Consider the following 19,612-nt stretch of genomic DNA (forward strand, 5'->3'; position numbering starts at 1 on the left):
AAAAAAAAAAGAGTAAAATCCCATGATTGCAGGAACTCCCTGGTCAGCCTCAGTAAGAAGCTGAGATCCCTCATAAAATCCTCCAAAGCTAGTTATGAAAATAAAATCGCCACGGATTCTAAAGACAACCACAAAGCATTCTACAGCTATGTCAAGAACCTCAATGGCAACATTCAGATCTGCTCTGAGCTACAGCACAATGGCACTAGATTTACAGAACCAACTGATATTGCCAACATCCTGGCAGACAGGTTAAGTGCAAACTTTACCCCCCCACCCTCCAAAGGGCTCATCCCCATCCCAGAAGAATGCAAACCCCCTGTAATCACGGACACACAAGTAAAGACCACACTCTCCAAAGCCAAGTACACAGCATCCATGGGTTCAGACAACATCCCAGGCTGCATTCTGCACGAACTACAGAACGAACAGGCACCCCACCTAAGTACTATGTTCAACCACAGCTGCACTTCAGGCTTTGTGCCTAATGAATGGCGCACAGTGACAGTTATCCCACTCCACAAAGGGAATGCCACCATGGACCTTGGGAACTACTGCCCCATTAGCCTGACAAGCCTGGTCTGCAAGGCCATGGAATGCATCATCCTGGAGCTTATAAATAAAGACATAGGTAACCTCCAAATTATGGAGCCCACTCAGTTTGGGTTTGTAAAAGGTAGATCATGCCTCCTAAACCTGACTGACTTCTTTGAAGCAGTCACCAGTGCCGTGAACGAGAGTTAGGTGGTGCACACAGCCTATCTTGACTTCACCAAGGCTTTCGACACCATCCCCAACTTTGGTATTATAGATAACCTCACTAGACTGGGCATAAATCCCTAGGTCACAAGATGGGTGGCCAACTGGTTCACTGACAGAACACACACAGTGATAGTAACAGACTCCAAATCTGACTTCAGACCAGTGACAAGTGGAGTACCACAGGGTTCGGTCCTGGGTCCTCTCCTGTTCGGTATCTACTTCTCAGAAATCCAGGCTAATACAGCTGGTCTCTAGCTGACAAAGTTCGCAGATGACTGCAAACTAGGAGCCATAATAGAATCGCCTAATGATGTGGACATTCTACAAAGGGGCCTCACTGAGACTGATGCCTGGTGTCAAAGACATGGCCTCAAGCTCAATGCCAAGAAGTGCATTGTCATCCCCTATGGGAAAAATACTGTACCCATGAACTACTACATAAGTGGTAGCCTACTAAACACCGAAAGTGTGATAAGAGACCTTGGGACACAAGTGGGCAGTAGTCTCTCCTTTGATAATCACATCACCACAGTAGTCAGGAAAGCCTTCTATGTGGTACACCTCATCACAAAGGGGTTCTCCTCCAGAAAAAAAGAGGTCATTGTTCCTCTCTACTCATCCCTCATCAGATCCATTATAGAGTACAACACCCCATTTGGCATGTACCTCGCTAGACACCTACAACAACTAGAAAAGACACAGAAATACCTCACTAAGAGGTTTACCGTCCCCAAACAGATGCCATAAGCTGACCGTCTCAAAAAACTCCAGCTCTACTCTGTCACATTATGCTCGCATATCACCTACTCAGAGGCAACCTCTGCCTAACATACAAAGCCATGTCTAACCCAGATCTGATGGACATGCTACACCTAAAGAAATCCCAATCTCTCCGAGCCACACACTCTAGGGACCTAAACCTTGTCACCACAATAAACAGAAGATGCTGGAGGGATAGATTCCTGTCCCAGAGACTTCCCATGCTCTGGAACAGACTACCCATTCATGTCAAACAAAGCTCCTCATTAGTCCTCTAAGAAAAATCTTAAAAATTGGATGGGAAACAGGAAATTTACCCCGGGGATCACTTCTGTGGCTCTGCTCAACTGGGGCACAGGAAAATAATTTTCTTGGGTGTCGAAAGCCAGAGAACCTTTTTGGCTAGGCTTACATAAGCTCTAGGGCCAATAGCCTAGTACTTACCTATGAACTGTACACAAACATCTGATCACAACAAGGAAGTGGCCAGCTTAAATAAAAAAGTTACAATGTGTAAATGAAAGTAAGCAGCACTTGGTGAGGAGCTCAAAGATGCTACATGTAAAGAAATACAGAGATACAATAACAGTGACTTAACTACACTTAATCAAGACACTTAGAAACTGGAATAAGCACACAGGAATGAATGCTAGGTAATTATGCAGGAAAAAAAAAAACACAGAAAGCTTTACTGCAAGACTTATGAAAATGATGATGATATTCCAGCGCTAACCATCTTACTAAAGTTTAAACCACGTTAAATTTCTTACACTGAGTTATGTTAACTGTTAACCCAGCTAAGTGCAAGTTATTCATGGCAGAAGCTCACTTCTTGGGCAATAAAGTAGGGTGAGGAATAGTGAAACCTCGAATACAGTAGGGTGAGGAATAGTGAAACCTCTAATACAGTAGGGTGAGGAATAGTGAAACCTGGAATACAGTAGGGTGAGGAATAGTGAAACCTCGAATACAGTAGGGTGAGGAATAGTGAAACCTCGAATACAGTAGGGTGAGGAATAGTGAAACCTCGAATACAGTAGGGTGAGGAATAGTGAAACCTCGAATACAGTAGGGTGAGGAATAGTGAAACCTCGAATACAGTAGGGTGAGGAATAATGAAACCTCAAATACAGTAGGGTGAGGAATAGTGAAACCTCGAATACAGTAGGGTGAGGAATAGTGAAACCTCGAATACAGTAGGGTGAGGAATAGTGAAACCTCGAATAAGTAGGGTGAGGAATAGTGAAACCTCGAATACAGTACGGTGAGGAATAGTGAAACCTCGAATACAGTAGGGTGAGGAATAGTGAAACCTCGAATACAGTAGGGTGAGGAATAGTGAAACCTCGAATACAGTACGGTGAGGAATAGTGAAACCTCGAATACAGTAGGGTGAGGAATAGTGAAACCTCGAATACAGTAGGGTGAGGAATAGTGAAACCTCGGCTGAAAAATCTGACACAGTATAAAAGTGGTCCATGCCAACCATTAAGAAACACATCACCTTTTTTTAAGACCTGGATAACTATTATTACAAATTTATTACTAATCTGGCTGCCTCTGCCGTGACTGACGAGAACAAGTGAAAAGATCCCTTGCTGAAGGAGAACAGCTCTTCAAGCAACTGAACAGATATATTGCACTCGGAACACATACGAACAGCTCCAGATTTTTCCAAGCAGCTTAATGCTCAGAGATGCCTCTGAGGTGGGCACAGGGGAATCTTGTCTCGGGTTACAGATACAATGAGTACCTTATAGTTTATGTTAAGGAAAAAACTCATTAAGAAATGCAATTTGGCTACTGAGAGAGAATGCTTTGCTATAAACAGGGCCCTCACTACCTCGTCTCCTATCTTGCAAGGTCTTCGTGGCCAAGGCACAGTAGAACCTGTGCCACCACAGCATGTAGAAAATACCACTTGCCAGAGAAGAATTTTATTTACTGACCTTGACGCTCTATAACAACTACACTCAGAAACACTTATCTGAAGCTGCTAGGCTTCGACCCTTCCAAGCCCATTCACTTCAAGATCCACTACCATCTTGGCCACAAACAGAAATGCAGATGGACAGTCTCTAGCTTGCATCTGGTGGGGCAAAACACACTGGTTCTATGACTAGAGGCAGGGAAGCACAATTCTTCTGAGCTAGGGAAACATACTGCTGAGTACAGAAAAGGGTGTTATCAGAGAGTCTGAAGTAGACAGGCATATTACTCCATGGCAATTAATAGACACATCTGTCTGTACAGCTACATTGGGGCTATTGCCCATTATGAAAGTAGATTCATAACCTCTGGTTGTAGTAGGAAGAATTACAGAAAGGAGTCCCAAGGGAGTTACAAGTAAAGTCTTGACAGCATCCTTGAAAATGTGAAGTTCTGAAAGTAATGTTGAAGCCCGAAAACTATAAGAGTTGCTGCACTACATGTTAAAAATAATTTGCCGATGATTCTACCTACATCATGGCATTTGATGAGTCAACTGCTGCAATGTGTTTTCCTGCTTGTCTTTATTTTTTAGGACTGCTTTTAATAAAATGCTTTGTAAACTTTTTATTAAACTATGGCCCAAAAAATGTACTTTCATCAATTGTCATGTTATTACAGTTGAACATCTGGTGTTTCCATAGACTTGAATGTGGCACTTTAGCACATGTGTACTGGTGTGCCCATTAAAGTCTAGGGACACAATAGAAGTTAACATATGTGAACGCCACTGAGGTAAACATCCCTGTTTTTCCTCATTAATATCAGTGTAAGGAAGCTGCTTGCTTTAAAATTATTTTATATACGAAGGAGATGACGGAAATATTCTGAAGTGGGGGAAAGTACTGTTTGGCATTTTAGGCACTGCATGACGTGGTGCTAAGGTAAGTTTTTGAATGTCAAAAATCACTTTAATGAGAGAAACTGGTGGAATTAAAGGAAATACCGTCTGGCTGCTTAAGCGTAAAGTCAGAGCTGTGGCTTAAATGGAGCACTGTGCAGTTTTCTAACTTGTGGTCCCCCTCATGAAAAGGTGACTAGTGTGCCTTCTAAGTGGTGGTGTCCAGGCAGCTGCCTGCTTCACCCTTCTTAGCTAATGTACTTTGTAAAAGACTAAAATCTTGAAAGTGGCACCTGGAAGAACTATTTTATTCTAGCTAATTTGAGATGAAGACTAATATACTCCATAAGTTGGAAATAACATGGAACAAGAACTGTGGAAAGACTAGTGTAAAAACACTGATTTTGTCTTTCAGTTATTCCCCTCACTTATTGGAGAAGTTAAATATTTTTATTGAAATATAAGCAAATCTCATCTAGAAACTGGAAAAATGGTTGCAAAGGATGTTTTTGTAACTGAAAAGATTAAAAATTACTGCAATGTATGTACGTAAATAGTACATAAACTACATAAGTAAGAATGATCCAAACAAGTGGCCTCTGTACAGAACTCTGTGGGACACCAGTCGTAATCCATGATGAGACGGACAAGCTAAATCACACTCTGACTTTTGCCCTCTAGCTTAACTACTGATTACCTGCTGAAATATATACAGATTAACATTTAATTCTTTCAATTTGTCAGTTACTCCCTTATGTGAAATACTGTTAAAAGCCTTGGGAAGGCCAGGATGAACAATATGTAATGTCAGCCCTTCATCATGTGCAGCTGTTGTCTTTTCAAAGAAGGCCACAAGATTCAAAAAAGCAAAATCTCCCTTTAACAATCAGAAACTGTTCCACATCTAACAAAAACAAGTTCCCTCCATCACGCTGGAGAAGCTCCACTCTCTTTCTATGAACTGACAGGACTCTATTCAGTGTCGTCGTACATACAAAAACCGAACACAGTGATCTTTGGGGATGACATTTCACCCATGGCCAATAAAACTAAGTCACAGAACCTTTACAACATCAGTATTTCTCATGGCTTCTTAAAAACTATCTCAGTACATGCTGCACCTTTATCAGAATCACCCTAGTCACATATCCCAGTCTGAGCATTTGAGTTCACTTCTCCTTTTAGAATTGAGGAGACAGATATGGCAGCAGAGACTAAATAATCCTATTAAGTGTGGTAGCTTTTTTAATCTAGTGATGTCACTGTAGGAATTGTGCACCTGCTCCCATGCTCAGAATCCACTACAAGCAACTGACGAATGCTGTACAAGATTTAACAGTATTTGCAGCCTCTACCAGAGTGCAATCAAATAGTGTAAAAATCCAGAAAGCCAGCCTTTCCCAAGAGGACAGAGACTGACATCAGCTACAATGTTCTCCCACACTAATCTTCCAACATCTGCTGCCAGTCGTATGCGCGGACACCATGTTCATAAATCAGCAGGTCTGGCCACAGTGATACCTTGGCAGTGAGATCACAATGGAGGGAAAAAAACCCTTCCATTATTGCATTAAGAACTGGTTAGTGAACAGGTTTTGTGTGAATGAAGGAATACAGTTTATAGCTTAAATATCCAATTTCCTTTTTTTTTCCCTGGGAAAACAATTGCTGATCCGTGTGTTCTACATTTGGGGTTTTCAGGGATTGTGGATCAATTATACAGTGTTCGCAATTCATTGCGTTCGCTTATATAACACAGACCCTACTGATGAACACAATCATGAATATAATGTACTTCTAAATATATACAGACTTTCACCATGTCTTATAGTTAGTTTAAATTTATTTCAATTCCTTACAATAAAACTGTGAAATAAAATTACATTTTTAACATATTTTCTCTAAAGCACAACAGACCTGCTTCAAGGACAGGCTCCCATAAAACCCATCATTATATGCATAATCTAGATGGACAGTCTGTCCACACCCAAAAAATCCAGCACTGTGCTAAGACTGGACAGCCTGTCACTGCTGCAAAAGATTAGTACTGTAATGAAACTGGACAACCTGTATGCCACTATCCCATGAAATTCAGCACTGTGCTGAGACTGGACAACCTGTCTGTCACCACCCCATGAAATTCAGCACTGTGCAAAGACTGGACAACCTGTCACCGTCTCAAGAAATTCAGCACTCTGCTGAGACTGGACAACTATCTTTCACTACATATGACATTCAATACTGTGTGGGGACTGGACAATCTGTCATTATCACATGAAATTAAGTACTGTGCTCAGATTAGACAACCTGTCTGTCACTACCCTATGAAATTCAGTACTATAGTGAAAATGGATAGTCTGCCTGTCACTGTTGGAAAAAAAATTCACATTGTGCTGAGACTGGATGGCCTCTCTGTCACCGCCCTACGAAATTTAGTACTATGTTGAGACTGGATAGTTTGCTTGTCACTGCTACAAAAATAAACAAACATCATTATGCTGATACTGTATGGCCTGCCTGTCTGTCTATGATCCAAATATTCGGCAGTGTGCTGAGGCCGGACAGCCTGTTCGTCACTTCCCTATGAGATTCAGCTCTGTGTTTAGACTGGATGATCTGTCCATCTCTGTCTGTCTATGATGGAAATATCTGGCAGTGTGCTGAGAAAGGATAGCGTGTTCATAGCTGTGTACTAGGCTAATGGCCCTGGGGCCTTTAAGTACCCTGGCATCATGCCACCAGACCTTAGTTCCCAGTGCCTCTGTCGAGCAGAGCCACTGGAGTTATTTCCAGGGTGAATTTTCTATTTCGCATCCACTCATAAAGATTTCTCTTGAAGAGGGTCAGCGAAGTGCTCTACTTGACATGTCTGGGAATTTCATAGCATGGGCAGTCTCCGGGTTATGAACCTGTCCCTCCAGTACGTTCTGTTGATTGCAGTAATCAGGCTGAGGTCTCTGGAGCGTGTGGTGCGGAGGGATTGGGATTTCTTTAGATGTAGCATTTCTAACAGAGCTGGGTCAGACATGGCTTTGTAAGTCAAGCAGAGATCACCTCTAAATAGGCAATATGAGACAGAATAGTTGGAGTTTTTTGAGTCTGTCCATATAGGACAAGTGTTTAAAGCCTAGGATCCTCTTTGTGAGGTACTTTTGAGGCCTCTCCAGTTGTTGCAGTTGTCTAGTGAGGTACATGCCAAATGGGGCATTGTACTCGATGATTGGCCTAATGAGGGAAGAGTAGAGGGAGACAATGACCTCTTTCTTCCTGGATGCAAAACCCTTAGTAATGAGATGTGCCACACAGAAAGACTTTTTGACCACAGTGGCAATGTGGTGATCATAAGAGAGGCTGCTGTCAACCTGTGTTCCCAGATCTCTTATAACACCTTCTGCATTCAGTGGACTACCATCAATGTGGTAATTCATGGGAAACGAGTTTTTCCCAAAGGGGATAACGACATTTTTTGGCATTGAGCTTAAGGCCATGGTTCTGACATCAGTTGTTGGTCTCAGGGAGGCCATTCTGTAGGATGTCAACATCACTTTGGGAGTTAATAGCAGCTCCCAAATTACAATCATCTGCAAACTTTGTCAGCCAGAGTCCCTTCGTGTTGGCCTGGACTTCAGAGAAGTAGATACCAAACAGGAGAATACTCAGGACCGAATCCTGTGGGACTCCACTCGTGACTAGTCGGCAGTCCAACTTGGACTCAGCTACTTTCCCACTGTGGGTTCTATCTGTGAGCCAGTTTGCAACCCATCTAGTGATATATGGATTGATGCCTAGCTTAGTGAGTTTTTCTATGATTCCTGAGTGGGGAATGGAATCAAAGGCTTTGGCCAGACCAAGGTAGGCTGTATGAACCATCATCCACCGCTCTGGTGGCTGACTCAAAGAAGTCGACAAAGTTGAGCAGGCATGATCTACCCATCACAAAACCAAACTGTGTGGGATCCAGAGTTTGGAGATTCCCTATATCCTTGTTTATTAGGTCCATGATGATGCATTCCATAGCTTTGCATATCAGACTCGTCAGGCTAATGGGACGATAGTTCCCAGGGTCTGTAGTCACTCCTCCTTTGTGCGGAGGGATGACTGTAGCAGTGCACCATTTGGTTGGGACAAAGCCTGAGGTGAGGCTGTGACTGAACAGGGCACACGGGTGAGGTGCCAGTTCACTCTGTAGCTCATGTAGAACACAGTCAGGTCCCATAGAAGCTGTATTCTTGGCCTTGGACAGTGCTGTTTTAACCTGTGCAGCAGTAATACTGGGTGAATGGCAATCTACTGGTATTGTGATTAGTCCTTGGGAGGGGGGGGGTAAAGTTGGCATTGAATCTGTAGGCCAATATATTGGCAATATCTGTTGGCTCGGTATAGGAGGTACCGTTGTGCAGCAGCTCTGAGCAAATCTGGGTATTGCCATGGAGATTCTTTAAATAACTATAGAAGGCCTTGTGGTTGTCTTTACTGTCTACAGCAATTCTGTTTTCATAGCTGTCTTTAGATGATTTGATGAGGAATCTCAACTTTTTGTTGAGGCTGATAAGAAAGTTTTTCTAGTCTTGGGACTTCAACTTATTCCGCATCAGTTTCTTCCTCCTGTTGTAGAGTTTGTTTATGACAGGGGACCACTAGACTGGCTTCCTTTTTTTGGAGGAGAGTGTCTTGGTCCTATTGGGTATAGCGAGATCCATGAATTTGTTTTTGTGTTCGTACAGTGCATTGATGTATGATTCGGCAGTCATGCAAATATTCCCCATTTACATGGGTGCCATGAAGTTAGCCATCTCTGTTTTTAGGAGCCCAAAGTTAGCTTTGGAGAAGTTTTTCATGGTGGTTAACATTTCGGGGGTGGGGGTTGGGAGGGATGCGGATTTCCAAGGTGATTAGTTTGTGGTCGGACCTAACCAGAGAGGAGCTGACTACTGGTGTAGAGCAATAGTCCCCCATGTTAGTAACAACCACGTCAAGGATGTTGCTACCTCTAGTGGGGGTAAGAACGAGCTGGTCCAGGGCATTGGAATTAATGAACTCCAGGAAACATTGGGCAAGTGTATTGGTACATAAGTAGTTTTCCCAGTTAATGGAGGGGTAGTTGAAGTCGCCTAGTATGAGAGTGTTGGGTTGGACCCTAATATTCTCCAGGGTGCTTAGGAACATGGAGTGTAAGTCTTGCGACATGGTTGGGGACCTACAGCAGGCTACAACCTGAATTGCTGTCTTACCTAATGTTAGCTGCACCTGAAGTATCTCTAATGCATTATGTTGGGCTACCAGTCGGGAGGTGTGTGCATCCTTTATGAATATGGAAACACCAGCGCCTTTGGAGCTTCAGTCCAAGTTTTGTGGCCGAGAGGTGTGGAAAGAGTTATAGCACGGTATTGTAGGGGTGCTTTCTGCTGCCTTGAACCAGGTCTCTGTTACAGCACAAATGTCGGTGTTCTCCAATTTAAGAAGCGCTTCGAGCGAGTGCATTTTGAGATTTAGACTTCTAGAGTTGAGCAGCATGACCCTTAGATTGGATTTGTTTGTACCTGTTACAGTGGTAATTTAGTCTTTGGAGTACCACCTAAAAAAGGCACTATAGGGGTGGCAAAAGCCTTGGCCAGTATCCGGAAACCCAGGGGTGACAGATGCAGGCCATCTCTGGCAAAGCACTGAGGTCTATCAGTCATGTCATCCCAGGCAGGCAGATACTGGATCCCCTTAGAGTGACACCAGAAACTTAGCCAATTGTTGAAATCGATCATTTTCTGCTTGTACTGTGGTATCATTCTGGGTGATGGTAGGATGCTGCTCAGGGCTAGGGTCATACCCACCTGGGTTAAATAATCTGAGAATTCCTCCATGTCTCTTTTCATGTAGTCCAGCGAGGTACATCTCAGGTCATTCACACCCATATGTACAATGACCGAGTCATATTTGTACCTGTTGTTGAGGGACCTGAGTGTGTGGGTTATGTGGTGGATCCTGGCATCTGACAGGCAGCTGACTGTTACTTTCTCCTTATTCAACCTAGTGAGTGGGACATCAGTGTGCCTCACTATCGAGTCACCTAAGACTAGTGTGCTGTGTATGCTGTTATGCTTTAGGGGCTTTGGTTGAGTGGCACATGGTTTAGGAGCATTATGTGTCTTGTGATTAGTGTCGTGTTGTGGTGGTCGACTGCGTTTCTGCCTTGGAGGTCTCTGCTGTTTGGGTAGATTTTTATTGAGAACCTCCACAAAAGTGGCTGCGTGGTTTGTGTTCTGGAAGGCTATGTATTCCATCTGGTGTGGTGCAAGTGCTGACCTTCTCCTCTTGACCAGCTGTTCCGGTCTTGGCTGGAGAGTGCATGGCTTCCAATTTGGATATATAAGTGCATCTCTCACAAGCCTGAGTGTTGGGAGGTAAGAGGAGAGGGTTGTCGGTGTACATGAGGCAGTTGCTACATTGCCTCAGGATGCTCAAATTCACCAGGTTAATAGGAGAAAGCACAGGGAACTGACCTTTAAACATGCTTGGAGGGGTGGGTATTAAGTACTAAAGCTGTTTCCTCGTAGAACGTTTAGTGCTGATAGCATTTTTGTGTGCTACAATAATTGCTACAAGAAGTCTGGTAAAGTGCTAGACTAATAAGCTAGTAAAAGTGCAGGAGAGGAGAGAACAAGCAGATCTAAGGGAAAAATTGAAGAACAGACTTTGGCACCACTCAGAAGCTTACAAACTGTCCTGGATACACCGAATATGTACCTGGACTAGACTAGTTACAGGAAAGCTGGGAAATGACCGCAAACACAGGCTTTTAAACCAGAAAGTTGAAAGAGATGGAAAGACTGCCCAAATGGCCAATAAACTAAATTTCTGGGCCAGAATCCACTCCTGTTCTGGTAGATAGGCTACCTAGTGCTTAAAACTCCCACTGATAAGCTAGAAAGCTTCCCTCCAACACAGAAAAGATTGGGGGGCTCAGAAACTTACATACAGTCCTGGATACAGCAAATCTGCATCTGGACTAGACTAGTTACAAGCAAGGCAGGAAAAGCACAAATGCGGGCTTTTAGACCAGAAAGTTGAAAGAGATGGAAAACTGCTCAAACGGCCAATAAACTACAATTTCTGGGCCAGAGACCACTCCTCTTGTAGTAGATGGCTACCTAGTGCTTACCACCCCCACTGAGAAGGTAGAAGGCTTCCCTCCAACACAGAAAGGCACATATCTGTATCTGGACTAGACTAGTCTTATGAGATTCAGCTCTGCGTTTGGATGGTTTGTCTGCTAATGCCCTATGAAACTGAGATGAGACTGGATGGCCAAACTTTCACAACAGCAATTTCAGAAGGAATGCACAAAGCTGTACCTGCCATACAGCTTTCTTTAGAAAATATAACATTTACATCAAAAGTCAGGCAGATCGTGAAATTAAATAAAGCTACAACTCATATTATACCCGTCCAGCACATGAGCGATATAAAAACGTGTATATATAATGGACATTTTAAGAGAACTGTGGCTTGATAACATTCTTCACTTTTAAATGGATGCCAAGTCAAGATTTGTAATAAATATTTCACAACTTTATACAAAACACATATTACCTCTTCAATCAGCTTCGTGTTTGCCTTCTCCAAGGAATCCACTCGTGCCTGTAGGCTGCTCACTGTAGCACTATTAAGGAAAAAATACCACAAACATCTCACTGCTTAATGACAACAGAGTAAAGACTAACATATATAAAATGATTTCTGATAAAAGTCCCTATTATAAACCTAACATAAACCATCAATTTTCAGAATGGTGAAATGCATTAGCATAAATTCAAAGAAAGCTCTTGCAGTTCCATGACTTCAGAAATTAGAAGCTTTGGAAATAAGGTTTAGCTCAGATATGCCATCATACAGACAACCTGACCAGATAATTTTAATATTCACATTGCCTGTGTCTGTGCATAGAAGGAAAGAGCCATGACAATTGTCCATCTGACCGGACTTTGATTAGTGGTTCATATGACTGATGGTGCAGGCAAGAAGGATGGACATGCCAATCTTGGAGGGAGCATGAGGACTTGGCCCCTCCCTGGACATGCCAATCCTGGAGCAAGCTGGAGGGCTTGATCCTTCATTGGACATGCCAGTCCTGGAGGAAGCATGAGGGGTTGGTCATTCACTGGACATGCCAATCCTGGAGGGGGCATGAGGCCTTGGTCATTCACTGGACATGCCAATTCTGGAGGGAGCACGAGGGCTTGTTCCTTCACTGGACATGCCAAGGAGGGAACACGAGGGCTTTGTCCTTCACTGACTTTTTACAGCAGATGGATCTCAGAGGAAATGCCTGAACACCAGGACTGAGGAGTGGCAGACAGCCGAGCAGATGTGGCTAGTCTATGTGGCCAGGGAGGAGCATTCTCTCAAGCTACTCTTCGTTGCCCACCTAGCCTGATTTATTCTACACCAGCATGAAGGAGAAGGGCTTTAGGGATAGGAAGAAACCCTGAACCCCTTCAGGATGATGGGCACCTACTAATAGTAGCCTGGCCCATGTCCCCAGGGAAGAAAGAAGCCAGAGTCCTCACTCTGGGGGAACAAATGGGCCTATTGGATGGGAAACCGGAAATTCATCCCTGATTTGATACATATGACTCTAATGGCCACAGGTAACCTGCAAATTGCTCATCTCCCAAACCCCTGCTTACACTTATCAAAGGTACCAGTACTTGTCAGAGATTTGGGATGCATGGCTAGGCTTAAAACGGCCCTTGTGGTCGTTAGCCTAGTAAACACCTATGAACCTAAATGAGAATGTTGGGAAAGAAGCTGAATAGTCAGGAGGAGTGTTGGATGAAAAACAATATATAAAAAGGAAATACATTTTAATATTCCCAGATAAGGAACCACAAAATATCTCTTACAGCTTTGGAGACTGAGCATGATACTTATTTAATTACTATTTAGTAACAATGAGGATCCAGTTATATAAAGACCCATGAAGGTCTGCAGAGGAAAGTTCAACACAACAAAAAAAAAAAAAAATACCTGCACACACAAAATGCTGAATTAAAATCACTAATCAGAAGTAGCAGTTACACATCTAAACAAAAATGCCAGAATAACAATGATTTTTTTAACCAGTTTCAGACTTCATATCCTTCAGATAATACATGATAATGAAAACCCTGTTGTTCTAGCAACTTTCTAGGTTTATAATAGCAATATTTAAAACCTGTCCTGATTTTTGGTCGTTTGTCCCTCGTTACTTGCAGCTCTGTCCAGATTTCTTGTGCCAAGAAGTTGTGCCAAGAAGTTGAGAGGTAAGGTTAAGTACACATACCTCTTAACTGATGCTGTTGTTGCCAGGGATTGCTTTCACACACACACACACACACACACACACACACACACACACACACACACACACACACACTTTTTTCCGTTTCATTTATTTTACACTCGCAAAACAGCAAAAGCGTTGCTTTGCTTAGCAAGTGTAAGGTAACAGCTCGTTTGATCAGTCTCATACACACATACACTCTCACACAGACAAACACATACACACACTTTTTTTATTTTAATTTTTTTTTCTTTATTACTTTACCCTCGTTAAACAACGTAAGTGCTGCTTTGCGAGCGTAAAATAATGGAGGTCATTACATTTTTTCAGTCCGAGCTCCACGGCAGCTTGTTATGCTGTCATGAAATGGTGGACTCATTGTAAAGCAGGCATGACTTGCACATTACACCCTGCTGGAGAACCTTTACTCTCCAATCAGTGTGCTGATGTACAGCTCATGCTGGAGAACCTTCACTCTCCAATCAGTGTGCTGATGTACAGCTCATGCTGGAGAACCTTCACTCTCCAATCAGTGTGCTGATGTACAGCTCATGCTGGAGAACCTTCACTCTCCAATCAGTGTGCTGATGTACAGCTCATGCTGGAGAACCTTCACTCTCCAATCAGTGTGCTGATGTACAGCTCATCTATTCTCTAATACAGTTTAAAGTACTTCTAATCATCTTGCCTCATCGGAACGCTGGCCTTGTTATTTACAGTTTTTACAATTAAGAGAAGTATCCATCATAGCTCACTAACACAGCTTGCCGCTAGACTTCTTAACATTTAAGTTTCAGACTTCATATCTTTCAGAAAATACCGAGTAATGCAAAACCTGTTATTTATTCAACTTCCTATGGTTATAAGAGCAATATTTAAAATCTGTACCTCGTTTTGAACCTTTGTCCCCCCCATTATTTCTGGTTTTGTCAAGACTTCTTTCACTAAGAGGTTGCCCCACTGAATGGATAGCCATGCACAGACATGTACCTAATGAAGATAGCAGCCTTCGTTCTTTAATATCTAAATCATTGGCACCTATTGTTTGACTGAACTAGGTACCATTTTTCTTCTTGTATTCAGTGCATTACCAGCATTCTGCATCTTGTAACTGCATTTGTAGTCAGGAAGTAAATGCTTTATCACTCTTTGTGACAAGTTGTAGCAGCTGCTTGCTGCAGATGTTTGTTACAGTTTAAAAGGACAGAATAGTTTTTTTCCCCTAACTATGAGAAGAGGCTTTGGGGTGTTTCTTTTTTTTTTGCCTTCAGCTTAAAGTTAAACTTAAGGGGTATATGCCACATCAGGGAATGTTTTTATTTATTTATTTTACAATTGTTTATCGGGGAGGTCTGACTGGACAGATTCTTTAAGCGACTGACACAAGATTGCTTTGATGGATCTGATGAAGTAAACCTAGTACTGAATGTTTCAGTGCTTCATAAACACAGTAGACCATTGTCTGTGGTTGTAATTAATGTTACAGAATGTGCAAGATGGGAGTACACATGACTCATAGAATAAAGAACACCAACAGCAGCCAAGTATCACGCAACATCCAATAGGATAGTGTTGCAGATGCTTCTCTTCACTGCCTGCAGGACTGCCAGCTTTCCCCTGTTCTTTGTGTCTACCCCAACCCCTTCCCTGCCCCTGCTATAAAAGCTAAAGTTTCTGAAATTCTAACCTATCTGATGTCACTGGCCTGTACCTCAGAGTCATAGGAGTAACAGAAATGTGACTTGTCACATGTTTTAAAATTACAGAGCTCCACTTTTGGCTTTATTTGATTGGCACCCTCTCTAGTTTGTCTGCTTCTTGCAGCATGAATTCCCACAATCCCCCCCACTCTTTTTCTGCTGTCATCTGTAGCCTCTGGCCCTTGTGGTAATCTGACTTCAAAGTCCATGCTCCCATCTTTCATTGCTGTTGTCTAAGCTGTTTAAGTACTTTTCTCAGTTGTTTTCCATAGCTCCTTGATAACTGTGTGCCCACCTAGCAAACCAGTACTGCTCTTGAGTAAACCTTCTTTATTATAAATTGTCTCTTGCTCATTTTCTCACAGCTTGTACCTCTTTGGCATCCTTGTCGCACTTAGAAAGTTCAGAATTAATCCTGCTCCATCCCTGACAGATTAGAGACTTATGTTACTGTTTTGCACTTCAGTTAACTGTATCAGAGGGCTACTGCTTTATATTTGCTTTAGTTGTTGATTTTGTACTTTAAATTATTTTAAAGGTCTGTCTGCACTTCTGAGAAGCGTTCCAGGCAGTGTTATTGTTTAATTTGCTACTTTGTATTTGTTGCTGGTACGTAACTGTTGCATTCCTGCACTTTTAGACCAACAAGACTACCTTTTTATTCAGTTGCGAAACGAGAAACTAGTTTGTTCAGGACAAACGCTGCCCAGAGTGCTTAAGACTAGATACATCTGTTACTGTTCTTTACTCCTGCAACAAGTTACTAACCACCCAAAGAGGGCCAAAGAACATGGACTTTCCTGGTAACTCTGCAGTTTGGTGGATATGGGTATCCTAAGGCAATGCAGAAACTGCTTTATGTTTATTCACATTCAGCTTATTCTCAAACAAACTGAAGGTATGTGAGTGATGTATTTACACAATGTCTGTGAAGGCAAACTGTCATATACAAGCACACATAATACCAACCAGGTTGTCAAAAATGCACACACCACATAGTTCAGACACACAGACCCACATATGCTAAGGTTCTTAAAAGTAATCTTCCTAAACCCCAAAGAGCCCCAGACATTGGACCTACAACGTGTATCCTCCATTACCCCAAAAGCACTCCACTAAAGCACGCACCATGACGCATACTACCACATGGCGTGCAGTCTCAACTTCAAAGTCCATGGGTCAAACCACCACATAACCCAATACTTTAGTCATAGGAGACTCCACTGAGGGAGACACAGGTGTCCCATTCACCAGGCTGAATGAGGAGAAAGTCATGGTCAGTTGTCTATTTGGGGCCAGGATCCACCAGATCACATATGTACTCAGGTCAGTGGCCCACAGGTACCAGTATGACTTTGTCATAGCCCATGTGGGTGTAAATGATCTAAGGACTTACCTCCTGGAACTATATGACGACTGACATTATGGCACTCTCAAACCATGTGTCCCAGGCTGGTAACAGCCTAGCATTGAGCAGCATTCTACCTTCACCAAGGATGATGCCACAATATGAACAAAAGATGACTGACTAATAATTGGCTCAGATACTGGTGCCATTCCAAAGGGGTGCAATATTTGTCAGCATGGGAAAATATGGCCAACAGACCAAACTGCTTTGCCAAGGATGGTCTGTACCTGTCTCCTCTGGGCTTTCCTTCCCCATAGTGCCTTTTTTGTGCATTGCCAAAATGACAGACATAGCAAAACCAACATAAGGGAATCTAAAGGTCTTAACTGCTCAATGCCAGGAGTCTAAATTAGAAACTCCACTCTCTTCAAGCTCTCCTCACTCTGGAGGATATAAACATCTGTGCAGGTGCCGGGACATGAATTAAAACTATGGACAGTACCCCATGCCTTCCACACACACATTTAAGCCAGTAACTGTACAGGCAAGCACTAAAGGTGCAGCTGTCTCAAACGACATCAATAACAAGGTCACTTCAAGGCTGATCAAACAGGATAATGAGCAGGGGCTTCACCACATCCAAATGACCACAAAGTGTCACACAATAGCCTTGCTAGCTATAGTTCCTCTCTATGACCCAGGAAACCCACACCTCCTACTGAAACTTATGGAGATACTCACCATTCAACCTAATTATATACGTCACTACAAGCTGGGAATTATACACGACCCCAAACCTGCAGGCCCAGAGATTTCTGGACTTTCTAAAAACTAACACTGTGGACCAGATAGTCCACATGCCCACTGGGGAGCAAACATTCTGTACCTGGTCCTCACTAACATGGGGGAAATGTTGCACCACCACTACTATAATGTCCTCTCTGCTAAGGTCGTACTATAATGCGGTCTCCTTTGAAATATAGCGAAATCCATCATCGCAGCTAACACCATAGCATTTAGGAGTTCTTCTAAGGCAAACTTCTTTTATTAAGAGACAATCTGAAAATGTCAAGCCCCCCAACTCTGAGAATACAGTTGGCTATGCAGAATTGTTCATGGATACTCTATACAGTCTTGTTAACAAATGCAAAGAGGCAGCTGTGCCTACTACACATAAGCTCAGAACAAATGCAAAAAAAAAAACAACCCACCCTGGTGGAATCCAGACATCTATAAACTTTCCAATGTAAAGAGGAACGTCATAGCAAACATCAGGAAATACAATACCCAGCAGGACAAAAACACTTTCAATCTAAACAAACAACTCAGAGGGCAAATCAGATCTTCCAAAGACAATTTTGAGGTACAAAATAGCTTCCCAGGTGAAGGGCAAACATAAGGCTTTGTTTAGCTATGTCTGTAACCTCAAAGGCTGTACACAACATTGTGCAGGGCTAATTGTGAATGTCGCCACCTACATGAAGGTGGAAGATATAGCAAATCTACTGCTAAACAAATTCAGCTCCAGTTCTACCCCCTTCTCCTCCCTGGTTACCCCTCATGAAATACCACCATCGAATATAACCCCCCCCCTCAAAATCATAAGGAACATGTCATAAATGCACTCTACAAGGCCAAGAACACTGTATTGATGGGCCCTGGTAATATCCCAGGATGCCTCCTAAACAGTATGAAACATGGCCCATCAGGACCACTGCAGTCACTAATTCAACAACAGCCTCCAGTCAGGTTTCGTGTCATGCAAATGGAGAACTGCAACAGTCATCCCTCTACATAAGGGCGAGCCTTCTACAAACCTCGGAAACTACAGACCCATTAGTCTGACTAGTCTCATATGCAAAGTGATGGAAAGAATTATCATGTACATGATTAATAATGGCATTGGAAATGTTCTGATACTAGATCCTAACCAGTTTGGTTTTGTCAAGGGAAGATCTTGCCTACTCAGTCTAGCAGAATTCTTTGAGATGGTCACCAAGGCAACAGACAAGGGCAAAATGGTGCATACTGCCTACCATGACCTGGCAAGACATCTGACACAATACCCTACCCGGGCATTGTAAACAAACTCATAGAATTAGGCATAAAATCTTCTGTTGCATATGCAGTCCACCTCCACAAAGAGGCCAGCAACCACTGGAGTCACTCAGAGCTCAGTGCTGTGTCCTCTCTTTTTTGGCACTGATTTCTCGGAAGTCAAGGTCAACCTCAAAGATCTCGGGCTGACTAAGTTTGCAGATGATCACAAACTGGGAGCAATCAAAGAATCTCCCCAAGACATTAATAATCTCCAGGAAGGATAATACAGAAAAATAACTGGTGCCATAGACTCAGTTTAAACGTCAGTGCCAAGAAATGTGTTATAGTACCCATTGGGAAGTCAGTTACCCTGGAAAACTACTTCATTGCTAACACACCCAAACAGTAGACCTAGCAGTTAGGGATTTGGGGGCGTATGTAGACAGTAACTTGGTTTTCAGTAAGTAAATCATTCTCTATGTTACTCAACTTATAAACAAGGATGTGCTCAGCCCTCATCAGACCAGTCATTGAGTACAATATCCCTTTCAGTATGAACCTGACCAGGTATATGCATGAACTGGAACATCCACAGAACTTGTACCAAGGCCTCTCAAAATTAGCACTGTTTCTCTGTTCTTCCATTCTAAGTGAATGGAACTGAAATGTGATAGCCCAACCATGGGTATTAAAATCTCTACTGTGCCGTCACAGTGTACTATGGGGACGATTTACCTTTAGAAGAAAGCAAACTCTGATCAGGACATCTGCCCCAGAAGGACACTGAGGGTTACAAGTGCAAGAAAATTAGTAGTGACTACTAATTTCTGATGAATACAGATTAGTAATGTGTAGAA

At 42.7% G+C, this 19,612-nt stretch overlaps 1 protein-coding gene across 3 annotated transcripts in view; it reads right to left on the reverse strand.

Moving 5' to 3' along the window:
- RUFY2 (RUN and FYVE domain containing 2) overlaps nucleotides 1-19,612 on the reverse strand; it is a 2,497,315-nt gene that overhangs the window by 821,216 nt on the left and 1,656,487 nt on the right. For all 3 annotated transcript variants that reach the window (XM_044055761.1, XM_044055762.1, XM_044055763.1), the window contains one exon: nucleotides 11,936-12,005. In XM_044055761.1, the coding sequence (XP_043911696.1) occupies nucleotides 11,936-12,005 (70 nt within the window). The remainder of the gene's footprint in view (nucleotides 1-11,935; nucleotides 12,006-19,612) is intronic.

This window comes from Protopterus annectens, chromosome 14.part0 (genome assembly GCF_019279795.1).
Source record: "Protopterus annectens isolate FY-2018-M chromosome 14.part0, PAN1.0, whole genome shotgun sequence".
In the NCBI taxonomy this organism is placed as follows: domain Eukaryota; kingdom Metazoa; phylum Chordata; order Ceratodontiformes; family Protopteridae; genus Protopterus; species Protopterus annectens.